This window comes from Callorhinus ursinus, unplaced genomic scaffold (genome assembly GCF_003265705.2).
Source record: "Callorhinus ursinus isolate GAN/ISIS: 27379988/994484 unplaced genomic scaffold, GSC_fseal_2.0 scaffold2, whole genome shotgun sequence".
Lineage (NCBI taxonomy): Eukaryota > Metazoa > Chordata > Mammalia > Carnivora > Otariidae > Callorhinus > Callorhinus ursinus.
In genome coordinates this window covers 19,430,661-19,450,494 of record NW_027397064.1, presented here as the reverse complement: position 1 = coordinate 19,450,494, position 19,834 = coordinate 19,430,661, and the positions used below count along the sequence as shown (strand labels likewise).

The 19,834-nt window shown below is 45.9% G+C and overlaps 1 protein-coding gene and 1 long non-coding RNA gene across 8 annotated transcripts in view; one reads left to right on the top strand and one right to left on the bottom strand.

The window, feature by feature from the left end:
* Positions 1–4,857: 4,857 nt before the first annotated feature.
* On the bottom strand, positions 4,858–10,543 carry LOC112839052 (uncharacterized). Of its 2 annotated transcripts, none has more exons than XR_003212128.2 (5): positions 10,406–10,543; positions 10,129–10,274; positions 8,871–8,997; positions 8,558–8,765; positions 4,858–4,940 (listed from the first exon to the last, which is right to left on the bottom strand). It is a non-coding gene; the product is annotated as an uncharacterized lncRNA (long non-coding RNA). The 2 variants fall into 2 exon arrangements; XR_012374234.1 differs by having other exon boundaries at positions 10,129–10,291; positions 10,345–10,481.
* Positions 10,433–19,834, top strand: part of SMARCAL1 (SNF2 related chromatin remodeling annealing helicase 1) — a 57,032-nt gene continuing 47,630 nt past the window's right edge. For 3 of the 6 annotated variants that reach the window (XM_025891907.2, XM_025891898.2, XM_073878906.1), the window contains exons 1-5: positions 10,433–10,674; positions 11,802–11,836; positions 12,230–13,116; positions 13,857–13,907; positions 17,701–17,934. In XM_025891907.2, coding sequence (XP_025747692.1) covers positions 12,288–13,116; positions 13,857–13,907; positions 17,701–17,934 — 1,114 coding nt within the window. In that variant the 5' untranslated portion in view covers positions 10,433–10,674; positions 11,802–11,836; positions 12,230–12,287. Of the gene's footprint in view, positions 10,675–10,798; positions 11,094–11,801; positions 11,837–12,229; positions 13,117–13,856; positions 13,908–17,700; positions 17,935–19,834 lie in introns of those variants that run through there. The other 3 variants (XM_025891902.2, XM_073878893.1, XM_025891904.2) reach the window with 3 other exon arrangements.

Below are 19,834 nucleotides of genomic sequence, written 5' to 3'. Positions count from 1 at the left end.
TGACACCCCAAGAAATTTCTATAAAGCTCATAGACATACTGTACACCAGCGGTCACTATTGAGATTTTAACCTGGGAATGGTTTGCTTTTTTGTATTATTGCATGCACATTTGTCTGTATTCTGACATGAAATTATTTCATTTTTCAATATTTCAATATTCAATTTGATATTTCATTATTCAATAATGAGTAATTATTTCATTATTATACTGAGCAAAATGAACAGCAATTCTTTCATATCATCCTAGTATCCAGTTCAAAATTTCTTGATTGTCTCAAGGTGTTCTTTTTACATTTAAAACATCTCTGTTTTTGTTCCATTTTTTTTACCTTTTATTTATCTTGATTCACATTTTGCATTTAATTAATTTGACTCACATTCTAATTTTTAGTCTAGCTCAGAGGGCACTTTGGAAGAGTGTGGCATGTTTGGGGCTGGCCCAGTGCTGGGTAGGGGTCTCAGTCCTGGCACGGAGGGGACGGGTGTAGATAGGTGGGTGCAGCCTGAACTTTTGCAATCTGTGAGACAATCCTGCACATGCCGGACCCCATGCTCCACACCACTTCCCCATGTCCCACCAACACATTTATAGAGCTGGAAATTTATAATCATCTGATCTTCATTTTTTAAAAAGATTTTATTTATTTATTTGACAGAAAAAGAGTCAGCGAGAGAGGGAACACAAGCAGGGGGAGTGGGAGAGGGTGAAGCAGGCTTCCTGCAGAGCAGGGAGCCCGATGTGGGGCTCGATCCCAGGACCCTGGGATCATGACCTGAGCCGATTAACCCACTGAGCCACCCAGGTGCCCCCCATCTGATCTTTTAAAATGTGATGTTTTACATGTGAACGGAAGGACTTTTTAAAATGGTTTTTCATATATGCTCGGTATACACTAAGAATGGGACTGCTAGGCAAATTACAGAAGGATTGGACTTCACTGTGCTCAGTGCTTTGCCAGGAGTTGTCCAGCGTTTTGCAAAGTCATATCACTGACGGCCATGCTGCTTGTGGTAACTGAGTCTCCAAACATGCCCACCTGCGTTGGCCTCCATTCATAGCTGTCCCACTGCGGTGATTTTACCTTTCGTGTCTGTTTCATCGTCTTCCGGGGCTGGCCTCTCTGTTAGTGTCTGTCAGCTCCTCGTTACGCCCAAACCAGACACAGAAGTGTCCAGCTTCATTCCCCTTAGGGTGACGTCCTGACATCCGGGTTTGGAAGGGGTCAGGACAAGAGATGAGCATGCATTTCCCGAGCTCCCTGACGTCCACTGAGGGGGGCAAGGAATGCCCCTGTGGGTCACACCAGAAGGGGCTTACGTGGGAAGAAACACTCTGTTGTCAGCCTCTTGCCCCCCCTGCCACCACCACAGCTGCCCCCCCATCATCACTGCCCACCTTCAGAACAAAACTCCTACCGCACTCGCTCTACAGTCAACTTACGCCTCCCTAGGCGCCTCCACCCTGCCGGTCATTGGGCCAGGCATCTCACGAGCATCGACACAGGCATTACTGTCCCCATTTTACGGGTGAGGAAACTGACCCGGTTTCCACAGTGCGGGAGAAGACCCCAAGAAATCCTCCAAGAACCCTCACCTGCTTTCAGGAAGGGCTGGGTGGTCCTTTCCAAGTTCAGGCAGAGATGGGCCTTCTCTCTGTTCATTCCCGCTGTCTCTTCTTATGCCTGTGCAGGCTTGGAGGAAAAGAGGGGCTGGGAGGAGTTCTGGCCAGATGGCAGGGTAATAAATGTCTGATTTAATAATCTGCTGCTCTCCTCTTAATTAAAAGGCTTTCCCCTAAATGACTTGCTGATCACCCGAGAGCATACAGAGCTTGGGTGAGGTCTGGGGGCCAGAGGAAATTTAGACCGAGGAGGACCTGGAGAAAGAGGTGCCAAATGGGCCGAAGAAAGCCACCCTACACATGCGGGGGGGCCAGCTTCGGGGCCTCCCCGCCTCGTCAGGTCTCAAACATATTCCATCTAATCACAGAGCCGTGAGGAACGGATTCTTCTTTGGGGTCTGGACTGTCCTGGAAGCTGACTTAGCCATAGGGTTTTTGAATTTCTAGGGTCAAGAATTCTATCTAACACACGCCTCAGCACTCAGGTTCCCCAAAGCCCTATCTCGCCTTGGGGGGTGGTGGGATGACCCACGGACCATATTGCGGACGTAGTGTTACTTATACCCTTGCTATCCAGGGGCAGCAGCAGGAGGAGTGTTGGGGGTGCCCATCGTACCAGGCACTGTCAAGATCTGCAGTTGCAATCAGATGACACTGCTTAATAAGCCCCCTATTTCATCTGTGCAATTATTCTGTACAAGTCCCAGTGACTAAAATCTGCTTTACAGCAATTATCATTCAGCAGCATGCTTTCAAAGCCTCATATGGAATTAGAACATGGTATTGATAAAGTGTTAGTTAAAGATTTAGACTTTGAGTTTGTTCATAAGGGATCGGATTAGTTAATATTGATACTAACTTCCCCGAACTTAAATTGTAGTGGAGAGACTGATGTGTCAAATTAAATCAAAGCCCACTGGGTGCCTGGGTGGCTCAGTTGGTTAAGCAACTGCCTTCGGCTCAGGTCATGATCCTGGAGTCCTGGGATCAAGTCCCGCATCGGGGAGTCTGCTTCTCCGACCCTCCCCCCTCTGACGCTCTCTCTCTCTCTCTCATTCTCTCTCTCAAATAAATAAATAAATAAAATCTTTAAAAAAAAAAAGCCCACATAACACCCCCAACCAAGGGACTCCTGGCCCTCCCTTACTGCTTCAGATTTGTTCAAAGGACCCCCAAAGATTATGTCTGTCATTCCAGAAACTAGCCTGTCACACTGGGGCTCTTTTAAACATATTTCATTTAATTAACCACATTTTCCTCAGCATTTGTGATTTTGTCAGATTGGATCATCCTTGTAGCTAGCATCTTTTCCCGTTTATCTTTGGAGGTCAAACCCCTACTTATTCTTCGAAGGCCAGTTCAGATAGCACTGCACCTGCTTCGCCTTGTTGGTCCTGCCCTGGCTCTGTGGCCCCCAGATGCTCTGTATTTTAATTAGTAACAGTGGAATAATAACTTAGCTCCATTGATCATTTACTATGTTCCAGGCGATGGGCTACGGGCTTTACATTATCTCATTTAACAGGGACAGGAAGTCTCCGGGATAAGTACAGTGATTTCACAGAGGAGGAAATGGAACTACAAAGAAATTAACTCACTTCAAAGCAACGCAACAAGCAAATGCACACCCGGGTGTATAGCCTGTTACCACTTATATAAAAGGAAGGAGGGATAAATATGTTTTTACTTAAATGTACACAAAATATACTCAGAAAAATATGCAAGAAACTGCTGACATTGGTTGCTGGTTGGGAAGGGAATGGGGTGGTTAAGAGACAGGGATGGGGGGCAGAGGCAGAGTCAAGTTTTGGAGGCACCGAAGTGCATACAATTTGGGGGGCAAGGGAAGATTTTAAAGAAAAAATAATGCAAGATCATGAATACAGAATTAGGTGCAGCCCTCAGAAGGGGCCTATGCAAACAAGGGTCCCTGAAGCCAAAGCTTCTATAGCTTCACGTTAAATCTGCCTCCAGCCAGAAGAAAACATTCCCTGTATGGACTTTTGCATGTGTCTGGAGTTTGAATCCTGTGACTGTATTGCCTATCCAAAAAGTATATAGTTATTTTAATTAATATTTAAAAATGCCATCTCTCCAACTGACAGCGTGAAACGGGCCTTTTAAAAATTTTTCAAAAAGCAAATAACTGCTTCGTTTATTTCCAAGCAGAGAAGGATGTACTTGCAGCAAGCTGGAGGGGGCGCTGAGAAGGAGTTCTGGAGCGGTCTGTGGACTGCAAGCCAGGTAGCAGAAGACAGGGATTTACTTTAAGGGTTAGAAGTAGAAGCTTGTGCCGGAAGTCTAAAAGCCTTGAGTGTGTAACACACTTGCTGCACAAGTCGGGTTAAGGAGAGAGTCCCTGATCTTTCAGAAGCTGACAAGGGAAAAATAAAATAAAAACTAGAATAATATTGAACTGATGGCTAAGAGAGAACTGATTTCCCGAAAACCAGTGCTGGAGGACCAGCGTGAGTGGACTAGATGCTAATGCTCTTTCCCAAATGGATCTGATGGCCTCGTGGTTTTCTATTACTGCATCCAGGAGTAGGAGGTCCTTACCGTAAACTACCTAGAAAGCACTCATCTTCTTAACCACTCAATTAGGATAATTCACCTTCATGATGAATGGCACTGCTCCTTCTCTCTGATTTAGTCTGTGCAGGTCCCCATCGAGAGCAAATATAGATGGTTCTGTCTGCAGCAGAGAGCCAACCCTGCGTCCTCACCACCCTGATGCCCAAACTTGCAGCACTGTACTTTCCATCCATGTGGAAGGAAAAGAGTAGCAAGCCCCTCAGGTCAACAGAACATAACATAGCTAGCAGTTCCTTCCATTTATCTTTCTCCTGTAGGCAGAACAAATCTGAACTCGCAGAGAATTTGGAGTGGATACACAGGAGAGTCTTCTGACAGTAAGAACTGAAATACTGGGATAAAGGAAGGCTTTCCCCCCAGTCCACAGGAACTCCATACTTTGGGTGGTTATTTAGATGCCTTCTTGGTTACTGTGGAGACAGGTTGCAGCCACCAAGGCCTCTCAAATTTTCCCCTGCTCTTGAACTTCCTCAACGGTCACATGACCTTTTATTTTGTGATGTTTTATTTGGGTCAGGAGTGGGTCTCCTTTCTTTTTCTATTGAAACAGAGGAGAATAGATATGACCATATAAGTAAAACAAACAAATGAGAGCGGGGGAAAGCTAGGGGAAAGGAGTATAAAGTGTTTTACTTATACTCTCTGAGAACTGAAAACCGGGAAGCAATTCAACACATACACCAAACTACTGAAAATAAGCTTTTCCTCCATGCTGTGGGCAGACTGGATACGCAGAGAGAGGAACAGAAATAAAAAGAGAAGAATAAGAAGTAAATAAATGTAACATAAAATGAAAAAGAAAGACATAGGAAGAGACAAACATACACCAGGAGAAGCAAGATATGAAAAGGGACACAGACAGAGGGACTGGTGCCCAGAGGGACAGGTAACCATGACCGGGCTGACCAGCTTTCATGGACTCTTACTCGCCCCCTTGTGGCCATCAGGGATATTGCACAAAGCCAATGACAATCCAACCTTAAATTTCCAGCTCTGTAGAAACAAATGGGGTGTCATCACAGGAGCATTTTCCCATGGGAATGGGAAATTGAGTAGAAACTGAGCAAAGTCTGGTGGCTATCCCCTCCTTGTAGGACCCATGGAGGAGCATAGTGAATGAGGAGTAGGAAGGAGCACATTTCAGCGGGTGCTTGCCTCAGTGTTACTTGTATCCTTGAAGAAGCTACTTAGCTCCTCTTTGCCCCCATTTTCCATGAATAATAATGAAAAAATGTAACTGTTCCAATTCCCGCAAGGAAGCTGCAGAAAAAAACAACAGTCCCTAAGAGAGTTCCATGTATCACCCTGATTTTCTAAGCCAATTTCACGTCTGCCAGTGGGAGGTGAGCCATGGAGCCCTGAGTGTGGGTGAGTGTGTGCTAGCCTCAGACATTCAGGCTCCTCAAGGAGAGATGGTGCTGGAGTCTCCCTCCAGGCAGCTTTCCAAAATGAGCATCCAGCCAGGCCAGCCTCATCTCTCCCCTGGACCCCTGCCATGCCTTCCTCCAGGGCACGCTCCGCTTAGAGGCAGCAGCAATCTTCTCAAGACACACATCAGATCACACCATTGCAGCGTGAATCCTTCAGTGGCTTCCTACTGTTATCAGAACAAAATCAAAACTTCTCAGCCTGGCCTGCAGGACCCTGAAGTTATCTGTCCTGCTTGCTTCTCCGGCCCTCTACGCTCACACTGTCCTGCAGCCACACTGGCCTTCATTCTGCTCTGCAAACATACCCAGCTCTCTCTTGTCTGGGTGCAGTGGCACTGCCTTTGCCTCTGGTTCAGAGCCCTCCTTGCTCCAATATCTGCAGAGCTGTTCCTCTCCTCCTTCAGGTCTCAAGGTTAATGCCTGCCCCCCAGCCCCCAGGAGGCCTTTTCGAACCACTTTGAAATGGTTCCCTCTTTAGTCTCTACTTAAACCCTCTGTTTAGGTCCTTCAGGCCCTTATCATTTTATCTCTTTTCTTTCTTTTCTTTTCTTTCTTTCTTTTTCTTTCTTTTATTTTTTCTCTTTCTCTCTCTCTTCTTTCTTCCTTCTTCTTTCTTTCTTTCTTTTCTTTCTTTCTTTCTTTCTCTCTCTCTCTCTCTCCCTTCCTTCCTTTCTTCCTTCCTTCCTTCCTCCCTCCCTCCCTCCCTCCCTCCCCAAATAGACTGTAAGCTTTATGGAGAAAGAGTGACATATTCTGGTTCTTATTTACTGTTGGCAACCCCAGTGCCTTTGCACTGTATGTGGCCCCTAGTATGTCCTTGAATTGTTGTTAAATTAATATATGAATGTATGGATAAAGTGGAATTTGGGATTTTGAAGGAATGGAAAAAGTGAAATTTTACAGGTCTAAGAAAACTGGATGAGGGTTTTGAGGGGGATGCTTTTGGCAAAGGATATACAAAGCCATCCTGGGCAGAAAGTGTGCCAGATTTGAGAGAGAAGCTGGTGAAGTAATCACAGACACCAAGACCAGTTAGAGAAATTAAGATGCTTGGAGAATACTCACACCAAAATACGGAATGCACAGCCTAGAAATCATCCCGGAGTTTCTGTCTTTATCATAATTTAAAAGTTTTGGGGGAGAGGAGAGCTAGGGAAAGGCAGACCCACGAGGGAGAAAAACTGAACTGTCAGACTCAGAGCAATTAAGTCCATCAGAACGGAACAACCGCTAAGGAAGGTGAATTTCTTGGCTTATAAACCTTCACATTGCTCCTCTGTGCTTTGGATATGTAAATGTCTTTGCCGACTGGCAGCACAGGAGGAGGGAACAGCCTCCTTATCCACCCAAAGTCTTGCATCTGCTCCAGAATCTTATCACAGCACTCTAGGTGTAATTAACTTGAGCGATGACATGCCCTTGAGGAGGCTGTCAAAAGCTCTCTCCCCCAAGAGCTGTCAAGCCCTCTCTGGGGAATCAGAAACAGAGGGAAGTGGGAAGCCCATCACCTATATCACTAGCATGTAAGCTCCAGGGAGAGGGACTTTAATCTGTTGTAGGTTCCCACACATACTATCAGGTAAGGGCAAGCATGCAACAGCTATGTAATTAGTGTCTAGAAAGAGCTCCACACCGGTACTGAGGTTCCCCTTTCTATCCTGGTCTCTGCCTGGTCTGTGACATCATGCAAGCTAACTTCTCTGGGTGCATTTTTACAACACACAAAGGCTGACCTGACCTCTATTTCCTCCCCTAGGAAACTCTATAGGCTCTGAAGTCCCTTCTAGCTTTAAAATTTGACATATCAATATATCTGTAAGTCATCTATGCATCAATGTATATTTGTTTGCAGCTCAGCTAAGCCTAACTGATAACACGAGTGGACTACTTTTATGGTTGTCAGATAAAATATAAGACACCCAGTTAAATTTGAATTTCAGATAAACAATAAATACTTTTTTAGTATAAGGAGTCCCATGCAATATTTGAGACAAATATTTAGGACCTTGGCTAAATCTGACAATTTTAACTATTTGTCTTCTATCCTCCAGACTTTGTAAACTTTTGGAGACAGTAATAGATCTTACTCATCTTTGGAATCCCTTACAATTGTGTTTGCCAGATTTTTGGGTTTCACAGATGAAACATGATTGGATTTTCTTTCAGGGGTAAACAGTTTTTTTTATTTTGGTAAAGAAAAGTATTTATAACCATCATCGCTTTACTAAAGAAAACCAGGTAAACATGAAAAACTCTGACACAAACTCTCAAATCATTTTATATAATTATGTACAATCATGTAATTATATTAATCATTAAAAAAAATTTTACCTTTACAAAATACTCATTACATTGTCCTTGTGTGTGCGTGTGCGCGTGTGCGTGTGTGCGTTTCTAAGGCAACCAGGCAACGCTTCCAAGCAGTGTGGCACTACCCAGCTGCCCCGCGTTTGGGAGCTTCAGCGGTGTGGTGTTTGCTCGAAGGCCTGGCACAACTTTTTGACTTTTTTGTTTTAGTTGCCCGGGAGGGTGAATTCAATTAGAGCTCAACTGCCTCATCTATCCTCTCTTCTCCCTCCATCCCTTGGCTCATGTGCTCTCCTCCAGGCTTTTAAAACCTTCTAAGGGGTGAATTTTCACTCTAAGTTGCCTCAAGAACCTCAGAAGTATAGGGAAAAACAAAAACAAAAACAAAAGGCTTGCCTATCTCAAGGCCTCAACAGATGATGCTGTTGGCAAAGCAGATGTGAATATTAAGTGGGACCTGATTATATTTCTTTCTGAAGACAATTTTTCTTTTTCTTTCTTTTTCTTTTTACTGAATTCTTATTTTAAGTTCCCCTTCCTAGAATTTTAGAAAGTTAGAGCTAGAAAGGTAATCGCAACTTCTAGTCCCAATGCCAGACCTACCGAATTGGGACTTTGAGGGGTAAGATCCATAAACTCTAGGATCCGAGTTCCATTGGTCCACATGCCCTCTTAGTAGGTATCAAAGGGCAATCTGTCGTTTTCCAGGAGAGGTGACGGAGCACCACAGAGTGAAGTCACTATTATATAAATAGGTGGCAGACACAGGTGAAGAGCACAGCACTCAACTTTCTTAGCAAATTAATGGACTCTGTTGGGGAACAGGAAGGGCAGGGAAAGGTGTTCATTAATTTCTGTTCATCTGTATAGTAGAAAGTTCATGCTGGGTGTAGAGAAATGAAAGACCAAGATTTACCTCGAGCAATAGCAACATCCATCTGGCATCTGTTCTGGGATTTCACGGTTCACTAAACAGTTCTCTTGTCTTGCTTTGATCCCCAGCACAACAAGATTTAGCAAGGTGGTGGTGTTTTCTACCTTAACTTTGCAGAGGAGAAAATGGAGACACAGTCACCGTGCTTACTTGGCCATAAAAGAGGTGGAGTGAGATTGGCCCACTTTCTAGTACTTAATGTCACTCAGGTGTGCTAAGACAGGCCAAAGTCTTTGTAGTTAAAAATTTACATGTTTCAGGGCAACTGGGTGGCTCAGTTGGTTGGGCATCTGTCTTTGGCTTGGGTCCTGATCTCAGGGTCCTGGGATCGAGCCCCACATCGGGCTCCCTGTTCGGAGGGGAGCCTGCTTCTCCCTCTCCCTCTGCAGCTCCCCCTGCTTGTGCTCTCTCTCTCTGTGAAATAAACAATTAAAATCTTAAAAAAAATTTACATGCTTCAAAAATGATTTTGTGTTTCAAAAGTCACACAAGTTCTATATAAGTATTATAAGAAAATCCAAATCATTCAGAAAAATATAGATTAAAAAGAAGAGTGAGTTTTGATGTTTCCTTTCCAGACCTTTTTCTATGAGGTTACATGCATTTATAGTTAAGCCTGCCTTCTTTCCTTCCCTCGTTCCTTCCTTCCTTCCTTCCTTCCTTCCTTCCTTCCTTCCATCCATCCATCCTTTTTAATGGCTCAATCTATACACATTGCTGTGCTTTGTTTTTCTCAACATTATGTCTCGGCCATTTTTCCAAATTCTTAAACAGAGATCTACCTTTGTTTTTAAGTGAACCATGTTTGAAAACTGAATAGCAACATTTGTGTACACTGATGATAAAGAAATATTATATCTAACACCAATATGTAATAACTGACTTGATGGTGTGAGGAAAGGGGTACTGATGCTCAGAAATGGGGTAAGCTGACTCTGATAATGTCAGTTTAGTAATTTTCCCTAAAGAGCAGGGACTTCAGAATCAGAATCACAAATAGGCTAACAGAGCCTTGAAAAAAGTTAGCAAAGAGCTGTCTTAGTTTTCCCATCTATAAAATGGGGATACGAATAACACATGTCCATAAAGTTATCGTGAGGATTAAAAAAGAAAATTTACATGAAATGGTCAGCACAACAACCGAGGAAGACAATGATGATGGGGCCAAACCTCCTGGTCCGGAAAGGTCAGGTCGGAGTTGGGACAGCGGGTGGGGCTTAAATTGCGAGGTAATCAATACCTAGAACTGATGCTCCAGGAGATATTTTTTATTAAGAGCTACGAAATCAATGTCTGGGGTGTCCCCTGGAGACCGTTGAGACCACGAGACTCCAGCTTTGGAAACCTCAACGTTCCGGGCTTTCGAGCTGTGGTGTTTGGCTAAAACTGTGTGGGAACAAAGACTACAATTCCCAGGCTGCATCACTCCAGCCCCGCCCCACCCCGTCCCGCTCACGTTGTTGCGTATCGCCTAATTCTCGCCAGGCTCCCGGCCGGAACTACGAATCCCGGAAGACCTTGCAGCACTGGTCCGTCTCCCGGCTCATCACTCCCACTTTGTCAAGCGCATCTGTGGCCGCGTTGCCCTTTGGGAGGCGTAGTTCTGCCGTGACCAGGCCCCTCCCCCTCCAGGCCCAGGCGCGGCAGTAAGGCGGGCGAACTGACGGCGGTGGAATAGTCGTTCCTGATCGCCCACCCGGAAGGGTAACCTGGCTGGGCAGGACTCTGGAGACGCTCTTGGGGTCGGGGTGGCCGCGAACGTGGCTCGAGTTCCACGTCTGTACGGGTGAGAAGGCGGACGAGACCAAATGCCAGCTTGAAAGAGGGAGTGGGCCAAGGGGACGGGTGAATCCAAGTGGAGATAATAGGGGTGGGAGTGGGGCGTGGCGTTTAGTACCTGGCCGGCTGGAGGCGCCGGCGCGAATCCGGTGGAGCAGGGCTCCCGGCAAAGAGAGGCAGCGGGGAGTCTGGGTGGTGGGATGTCTTTAGGGTTTGGGGCTGATCAGTGAGACTTCTTCATTCCCTGGCCTCTCCTCCCCTGGCTCGTGGAGGCGGCGGACCCGGCCGTGGGCCTGGAGAGTTTGGGGGCGTAGGGGAGCCCTGGTTGGAAAGTTAGGAGTGTGTTACCCAGGGAGCCTGAGGGCTTCAGCTCTGCTCCGGGAACAAAGCCTTTCCCAAATCCTTCCTAACTGGTGGTTGGAGGAGGTGAGAAGTCTCTGGGGATTACCATGGAAACCCATATGTTTTGGAGCTCTGCCCAAAGGGAGTCTTCAGCAGCAAGGAAAGCTTTGAACCCTTTCCGTCTCAGCAGTGCTGCTGTAGTCATCCCCATTGTCATTGTTGTAAACATTACATGTCAGTGGGTTGGATGGAGGCTTAGTCTGAACCAAGCCAGAGAAATTGGGGTCCAGCTCCTTGGCTCTAGAATATTGTAAAAGATTGTATTGTTCATAGAGAAATGTCCTGAGTAAATTAATTGAAAAAAATCAGGATACGAAACAATGTATATAAAGATCCTTTTTTGTAATAAATACACGTATCTCCTAAATATGTGGCATGTAACTATGGATATGAGTAGAAAAAAAAAAAACTAAACTACATTAAACCACCAACAGTGCTTATTGATGGGTGGTGAGATTACAGATTAATTTTACTCTTTTATGTACATCTTTTTGTAGCATCTGAGTTTGTACAATGAGCATGCATTACTTTTTTTTTTTTGCTTATTTTTCCAAAAAGTCACAGTTGCTCCACGGTGGTGCATTTTGGAAGGCAGGCATTAGGGTTCACTGCTTTGTGGCTTGCACCTGGCCACCTGCAGCTTGGTTTGCCAGGAATGATAACAGGATTGAACTAAAGGGGTGAATTTAGCATGCAGTCTATGTGAAGCTAATGTTTCTTCCCTTCTTCCAGTTTGGCAGGAGTCTGTTAGCAAGTGTCACACCATGGTATGTGGCTGTTTTGATCTATGTCAGTTTAATCCGTTATTCTGGTTTGAAATGTCATCTTATTATCTGATAGATTGGGATGCACTGCATAACTTCCTTGGGATCTGCTAACTCACAATGGCTGGGGATGAGAGGGAGAATAATACTGCTGCTAACATACCTTTTTAGTTTTGGATTCCATCTCACCTTGCTCTTTGCTTTTTTGTCAGGGTCTTTGTTTTCGTGTATGCTACCTACTATCCCTGTGTGTGTGTTTAATAATAAAAGAAACCTTTAACATATCCCTTGATTGTGCAAATTGTGCATTTCCTGGAGGAAAGCTTGTTAAAATCAAGGTAGGAGTATGAAAAATAAATATATTTAATGTTTATTTCAATATTTTTTCTTCCTCAGCTTCTGCCAAGTTTCTGATTAAAGATTGACATCCCTGCATAAGCATTTCCCTGTTAAAATGCCCTTGCGTCTTACAGAGGAGCAGAGGAAAAAAATTGAAGAGAACCGGCAAAAGGCTCTGGCCCGTAGAGCTGAGAAATTATTAGCAGAACAGCATCAGAGCACAGGCTCTAGCTCCTCCATTATTGCCAGCAACTCTTCCCAGTCCAAGCAGGGCCCTCCCCCAAACCTCCCCAGGGATCCTTCTAAGCCAGTGAACCATGGTGTTGTTTTCATGCAACAGAATCTCAGTAGTTCATCTAGTGATGACCAAAGACCTCATTCCCACAGTTTTCATCTAAGCACTCCAGAGCAGGCAAAGGGGATCTGGAAGAGACAAGGAGATGTGCCCACAGCCTGCCCGGACCAGAGCCCATTAAGTCAAATGACTCTCACTGGCATCTCTCCTCTCTTGGCACAAAGTCCTCCAGAGGTCCCCAGCCAACAGCTGTTGGGTGGTACGTTAGGTCAGGGTCATCCTCAGGCTTCACACGAAATCAGATCCACACCCTTCGCTAACAGAACTCATGAGCCTTTGGCCAAAGCCAAGAGTCTCCAGAAGACACCAGCTTCTTTCTTTGGACAGCCACCCAGGGATCCTGGAGTAGGGGCCAAGGCAGTGAGGCCCTCCACCTTGGGGCAGGACATTTCTGACACAAACTGTGGCTCAGGGAGCGTGGCACCTGGGACAGAAGGAAGATGCCCACAGAAATTGGGGGCCTCACTCCACAAAGCAGGAAGCTCCCAGAAGGGAACGTGCATAAGGAGTGGGGATCGTTTCCAGGTGAAGATCGGGTACAATGCAGAGCTCATTGCGGTTTTTAAGCATCTACCCAGCAGAAGTTACGGTAATGAGGCTTCGGTCTCGTTCTTCACGTGTTTTGTTTTGTTTTTTTCTATTGTTAAAGTCTCTTTTAATCTAACAGTTTCTCATAAATATGGAGAGAGTGCATTGGCACATTCTGTCCATCCAGTTGTTGAAATTTTCTGTTTTAGCTCATGTTTCCTTTTGTAATAGACGTTCCTTCCAACAGCGGCCAAACTTGGGGGCTGCCACGTGGCCAAATGGAGAATGGATGAATATTTACTGAGAGGCCAGTTCCCCTGCAGGGTGCTTTGTTTGTGTTGTAACACTAAAGCGTAACAACAGTTTTTTGAGATAAGTAAATGTTATTTCCATTTTAAAGGCAATAGGACTGGCTCAGTAAGGTGAAGTAAGACGCTCTTGTTGGTTCCTCTTGAAGGGCAGAGCCAGGATGTGCTAGCTCAGCATCAGCCCAGAGGGCCTGCTCCTTATTCTGTTTACCTGACTAGTCCCATCTCTGTCCTCAGCCCTCTTAGGCGAGGCCATAACGTTCCAGGGCCTGATGAGTTCCACCATATGGAGTAAAAGCACTCTCCTCATTTGTATTTGCTGTTTGTCCCCCACAGGGATTTTGTACATCCATAGGGGCTCTCAGTCAACCCTTTTTCGAACTGAGCACTCGTTCATTCATTAAACAAGCTTTTACTGAATGACTCAGTACGACTCAGAACGATAGTCATCACTCTCGTTATGGGCAAAGCAAGTACTTCTGTTTCATTTCAGATCCTGCCACCAAGACGTGGAACTTCAGCATGACCGACTACAGTGCCCTAAGTAAGTAGGCATGGCATTGCCCTGCATGCAGGGAAGTCCTGGTATTGAGAAGCTCCTAGAACAGCAGATGGGGTCTAGCTTATGGTTTAGATGGCATTTAGGGCGCTACCCCAGTGTCCTTCTCCCTTCTCACTCATGGCCAGCCTATTGAGGCAACTCCTTGGATGAAGGTCACTATATTAACAAAAGCTAGCACTTACTGGATCTGCTCTGCCGGGTTGTTCTAAGCCCCTTTATACAGGCATACCTCGGAAATGTTGCGGGTTTAGTTCCAGACCCTGGCAACAAAGCAGATAGCACAATAAAGTGACTCGGATGACTTTTTTGGTTACCCAGTGCATATAAAAGTTATGTTTACACTATGTTGGAGTCTTTTAAGTGTGCAATAGCATTATGCCTGAAAAAAGAATGTACAGGCCTTAATTTAGAAATACTTGATTGCTGAAACATTACAACCATCACCTGAGCTTTTGGCAAGTTGTAATCACTGATCACAGATCACCAAAACAAACGTAATAATAATGAAAGAGTTTGAAATATCGCAAGAATTAACAAAATGTGACACAGAGACAAGAAGTGAGCAAGTGCTTTTAGGCAAATGGCACCAATAGACTTGGTCCATGCAGGGTTGCCACAGACCTTCACCTTGTAAAAACAACTCCATATCTGCGAAGTGCAGTACAGTGAAGAGCAGTAAAATGAGGTATGCCTGCAGACGCTAACTCTTCTACTTCTCACAACAACCGTTTTTACAGATGGGAAAACTGAGGCCCAGGGAGGATAAGTAACTAAAATTGGGTCGCACAGCCAATGAGTTGTACGCCTGGGATTCAGACTCAGACAGCCTGACTTCAGAGCCCATGTTCCCACGGGGCAGCTGGCTCCAGCCATGACAGGCAGCCGGGCTGCCCTGACAGGAACGGCTCAGCCGACAGCCCTGTCCTCACAGCTCTCCATGTGTTCAGTTCCCTTGAGGGTGCAGGGAAAAGGCGTTGCCCCATCAGGCTCCAGTGGACCCCATTAACCCAGTGTGGTCCGTTGTCAGAGCCCTCGAGGGCACCCCTCTGTCTTCTCAGATTTTGTTGACTCTTATATGAAGGTTTTCGTCACCTCTTGGTGCCCGGAGCCTCTACTTCTGCCAGCACATCAGCCCTGGATGTTCTGGCCTCCCATTTTCCTCCTCTCTTCCCGAAGCCATTTCGAATGCTCTCTCTTTCCCCACCCAGTTCAAAAAGGGGAAAGGCGGCGGGCACTTGGGTGGCTCAGTTGGTTGAGCAACTGCCTTCGGCTCAGGTCATGATCCTGGAGTCCCGGGATCGAGTCCCGTATCGGGCTCCCTGCTCAGCGGGGAGTCTGCTTCTCCCCCTGCCCCCCCTCCCTCTCGTGCTCTCTGGCTCTCATTCTCTCTCACACAAATAAATAAATAAATAATCTTTAAAAAAAGGGGGGGGGGAAGGCGAAGATGCATGACGAGGAGGTCACTTTGCAGGTGTGGGGCCTGGGGTAGAATTCTCTGGAGTCACCAGCACAGTTTTGGGGGAGGGGGATGGGACAGCCCGCTGCACAATCTTCCGTGTCTTTCCTTGGCATCCACCTCTTTAAATGTGTGGCATTGGGTGGTTCTTTGGTAGTTGCTGGTGACCTTTTGTGGGGGCTGGCGGGAGGGGGGGCGGCACTCACTTTTACTGTTATTTTAATCTCTGTGTTAGGTGTTGGGAGGGGGAGAGCCCATACTCTGGATTAAGACTGCAGGTTTCAACACCTGGGTTTCTCATATTTGCTCATTTTAAACTAGTGATTTCCACGACCATAGTTTTGTTTGTATTACCATTTTCTTCCTCCCGCGCTCATAACGCATGGTGACTTGGGTAACTTCTGCTTTTGCAGAATGATTTTGGTTTTCTGTGTGGTATGGTTGCTTTTGGTAATGCCCCACATCTTTTTTAAAAAACTGGTTATTGGGCACAAAATTCTCTGTATAACTTTTGGATGAATTTTACTGATTATGAATTTTTTAAAGATTTTTTTTTAAATTTATTTGACAGAGAGAGTGAGAGACACAGTGAGAGAGGGAACACAAGTGGGGGGAGTGGGAGAGGGAGAAGCAGGCTTCCCTCCGGGTAGGGAGCCCGATGCGGGGCTCGATCCCAGGACCCTGGGATCGTGACCTGAGCCGACGGCAGCCGCTTAACCGACTGAGCCACCCAGGCGCCCCCTGATTATGAATTATTTAGCTCATCTTTGGCCTTACCAGCATTTCATACAGTTGACTTGCTGTTTACTGCGATGTCCCTTGAACACTTGTTCTTTTCCCCTCTGTGGCAGTACAGTTGACACACAGTGTTACATTTGTTGCAGGTGTACCACGTGGGGATGGGACTACACAATGTTAGGTTGTGCTCTTAATTTTCAGATAGTTTTTATGATGTGCCTTCCTAGTAGGTTACCCTTTTCATCAATGTAACGTGTAAAGACTGTCAGTCTGTCATTTTGCTTTAGGCATACCTGTGGATTTTGCCGTTTTAACCCTCCCACGCATACATTGTAGAATATTAGTTAACCACTGTTGGCATTTTGGTTTTGCTCCTTCCAGCCTTTTTTCTGTGCATTAAAATACACACATTTTATCTACATAATATAATTTTTATCTTGCTTTTTTTACTTAGTGTTCCAGCAGAAGTATTTTTATTTTAATGGTGAATGTTAGCCACTAATTCTGAGCAATGACAATACAGGTATCCCTTATTGTACACTTTGAGCCCTAAGAAAATGATTTCATACTGTCGAACTTAATATTGGTTTTTGTATTTTTGTCTTTTCCAAAACTTCTCCCTAAAAAAAAAATTAATGGCTGTATAACATTCCATGGTATAATTGTGTCATAAATGGCTTAAATCATCTCCTTTTTGTTTCACTTGTCTGCTCCCAGTTTGCCCGGGATTAAAGCTGTAGGAATACCTTTCTCCATAACTCTGTATTTTCGATTGTTAGTTTGGGCAGATTTCCTGGAAGTGGTATCATGATCACTGTTTAGGACTCTTGTTCTAGATTGCCAAATTGTTCTTCAAAAGGTTTATTCCCAGCTAGCAATGCAGACACCTGGTTGTTTTTTTTTTTTTTTTTAATCTTACAAATTTGATGAGTAAAAATGGCTTTTAATTTCTCTGATTACTTGTGAAGTTGAACATTTTTCCAGAAGTTTGTTACATTCTGCCCCGCCCCCCAAGTTCATGATAGCTCTGTCTTCTTACATTTTGTGGTCTTAGTATTTTCTCAAGTGCCAGCTCTACTCCGATTTCTTGCAAAAATCTTTATTTGGTAGTTTAGCCTTTCAATTCCGTTTGTTTTTTTTTTTTTTGACAGTTTATAGTTTTATGTAGTCAAATCTGCTAATCTCTACAGTGCATCCATAACAGATAAAATCAGGCTCAAAACTGCATTTGTGGGCTGACTGTTCTGTCTCTTTCCCTGGCTGTCCAAGTAGGAGCAGCGGGGGCCTGGGGATCGGGTTAGGGGGGCGATTCCTGGGCTGTTGGCTTCAGTGGCTGACACAGCAGCAGCAATTATCCATTAAGTTCGCGCATCTTGGTGAGATCCCTCCTTCCCCTGTTCATTTCTGAGTTGCAGGTTTTGTAACTTGAATGCTTAAGGAGCAGAAGTTACATTCAGTGAAGACCGGACTTCCCCGTGCCCCAGTGAAAGCACACTTGCGAGCCGTCCTGATCTAACCATGCTTCTTTCCTCCCTGTGTGGAAGTCAGCCACCTTACCACATCTCTCCTTTTCTTCCATAGTGAAAGCAGCCCAGAGCCTCCCCACGGTAACCCTGCAGCCTTTGGAAGGGGCGGAGGACAGCAGGGCGTCACCCTCCACTGCTGGCGTGGCCCAGACCTGCCTGCCTGCAGCTCCCTCCCTAGCCTTTGTCAAAGGGCAATGTGTGCTCATCTCCCGGGTCCGCTTCGAGGCAGACATTGGCTACTCCGAAGACCTGATTGCACTGTTCAAGCAGATGGAGTCCAGAAATTATGGCAAGTAATTGGCTCTTGCCTGATTCCTGGGATGCAGAGTGGTCTGTGATCTCCGAGCAGGGTTATTTTCCTCTCCGTTTGAATGTTCAGAAATGACTTGTGTCCTTAGGAGAGCTTGAAACACAGACATACGCCGTAAAAGTAAATGCCCTTGGGTAGACTGAGTCCGTGGTTGTCAGACAGGAGCACACATCCAAACTGCCTGGAGGACTTGTTAAAGCAGATTGCCAAGCCCCACTCCCAGAGCTATCCCTGATGCCTGGTGCCCACCCAGAGATGCTGATTTAATTCGTTGTAGGTGGCCAGAATTGGAAACCACTGGCCCAAGCAGAGCAGTTCTGCTTTACTTTTTGTGAGGCTCTTCAGAATCAGGCGCAGAAGTTGTATTAGAATTTGGAACTGCTGGGTTTCATTCTCAGCCTGGGCCGTGTTGCTTTACAAAACCACGTGGCTTTTATGGATCCCTTTTCTTCTACCCTTGAAATGGTTTTAGTCTTTTCCTTAGGTAAGTAGGAAGCAGACCCGTAACACCTCATGTTTCTGAAACCTCGTGCTCAGGCGATGTCATGGAGGTAGCCTCTCCAGAAATACTTGCTCCGTGAGCTTTCCTCGGGGTTTGGGGCTCCTTCAGGAGGAGGGTGATGCCGGCTATTACATTTGTATTCCTTGGATAGAGTTTTAACTCACAAGGGCAGCCTGCTGATAGGACTTAAGGGAGACTGGCCGGGCCTGGCCTGAGTCATGAGATGGGCCAGATGCATGAGAGCCAGCGTTCTTGGCCTCCTCTGCTCCCTTGGATTTTCAGCTTCAGTTGTGGGGTCACCCTTACAGGCCAGTGCACATGGCCTGTGTGCATTCCGCCAAGTGGGAGAATACCCCACCCCTGACGTGATCTGTCAGATTATACCTGGGCTACTTTGCTTTTCCCCGGACACCGACTCACTGTGTTTATGCTGCTCATTCCCTCAACACCTGGCTTTCTCAGTGACGATGCAGAGAAGACTTAACGTCTGCTGTCCAGAAGGCATTTATCTAGCAGAAGCTGTCGTGATTTTCTCAGAAGTAGGTCGATAGGGAAACTCTAAGAACTTAGCTGGTGTTGGGTGCTGAGATGCTCGCCCTTCTTCGTCGGCATTGTATGTGGTGTGGGCTGCACCGTACTAATTAGCAGATGGTGTCATCCTACTAACAACAATAATAATTTATAATTGCCAGCTTGCTTTTGAGCGCTCATTGTTTGCCAGACGCATGTTCATAAGCATTTTATTTTTTATTTATTTATTTGGGGGAGGACGAGGTGAGGGAGAGAGAGAACCTTAACTGGCTGAGCCACCCAGGTGCCCCACCGCAAACATTTTGCGGCAGGGGCTGCAGCGCCCTAATCTTTCAGGTGTGGGCACTGAGGCACAGAGAAGTTACATGATTTGCCCAAGGTCACGTAGGAAGTGCTAGCACCGGGATTTGAACGTAGGCCGTTTGACCGCTGACCACATGCAGCTTGTTTCCCGGGTATGAAAGAGAGCTGATAACAGTGCCCGGCTCTGAGGAGTCGTGAGGAGCAGAGGAATGGCGCACGTGAGTCTCTTGGCACCATGCCTGGCTTCAAGTAAGCACTGATTAAATGTGAGCTCCTATTGTTACCGCTGTCTTGGAAATGGAGGGCATTTCTGACCTTGCGGGGCATCCCTGGTCACGGATGCCCGTAGGTCCCCGTAGGACCCTTCGTCACCCCCTTGACGGCGTAGTATCATTGCTGTGTCTGCTTGTCCGTTCTCCCTGAATTCTGGGACAGCCTCGAGGGCAGGTACCCTCCGTTTCTGTATCCCCAGTGCCAGGCCCAGGCCCAGCCACAGGGTCCTAGCTTACTGGAGATTTCTGGAACCAGGGAATGAATGAGTAA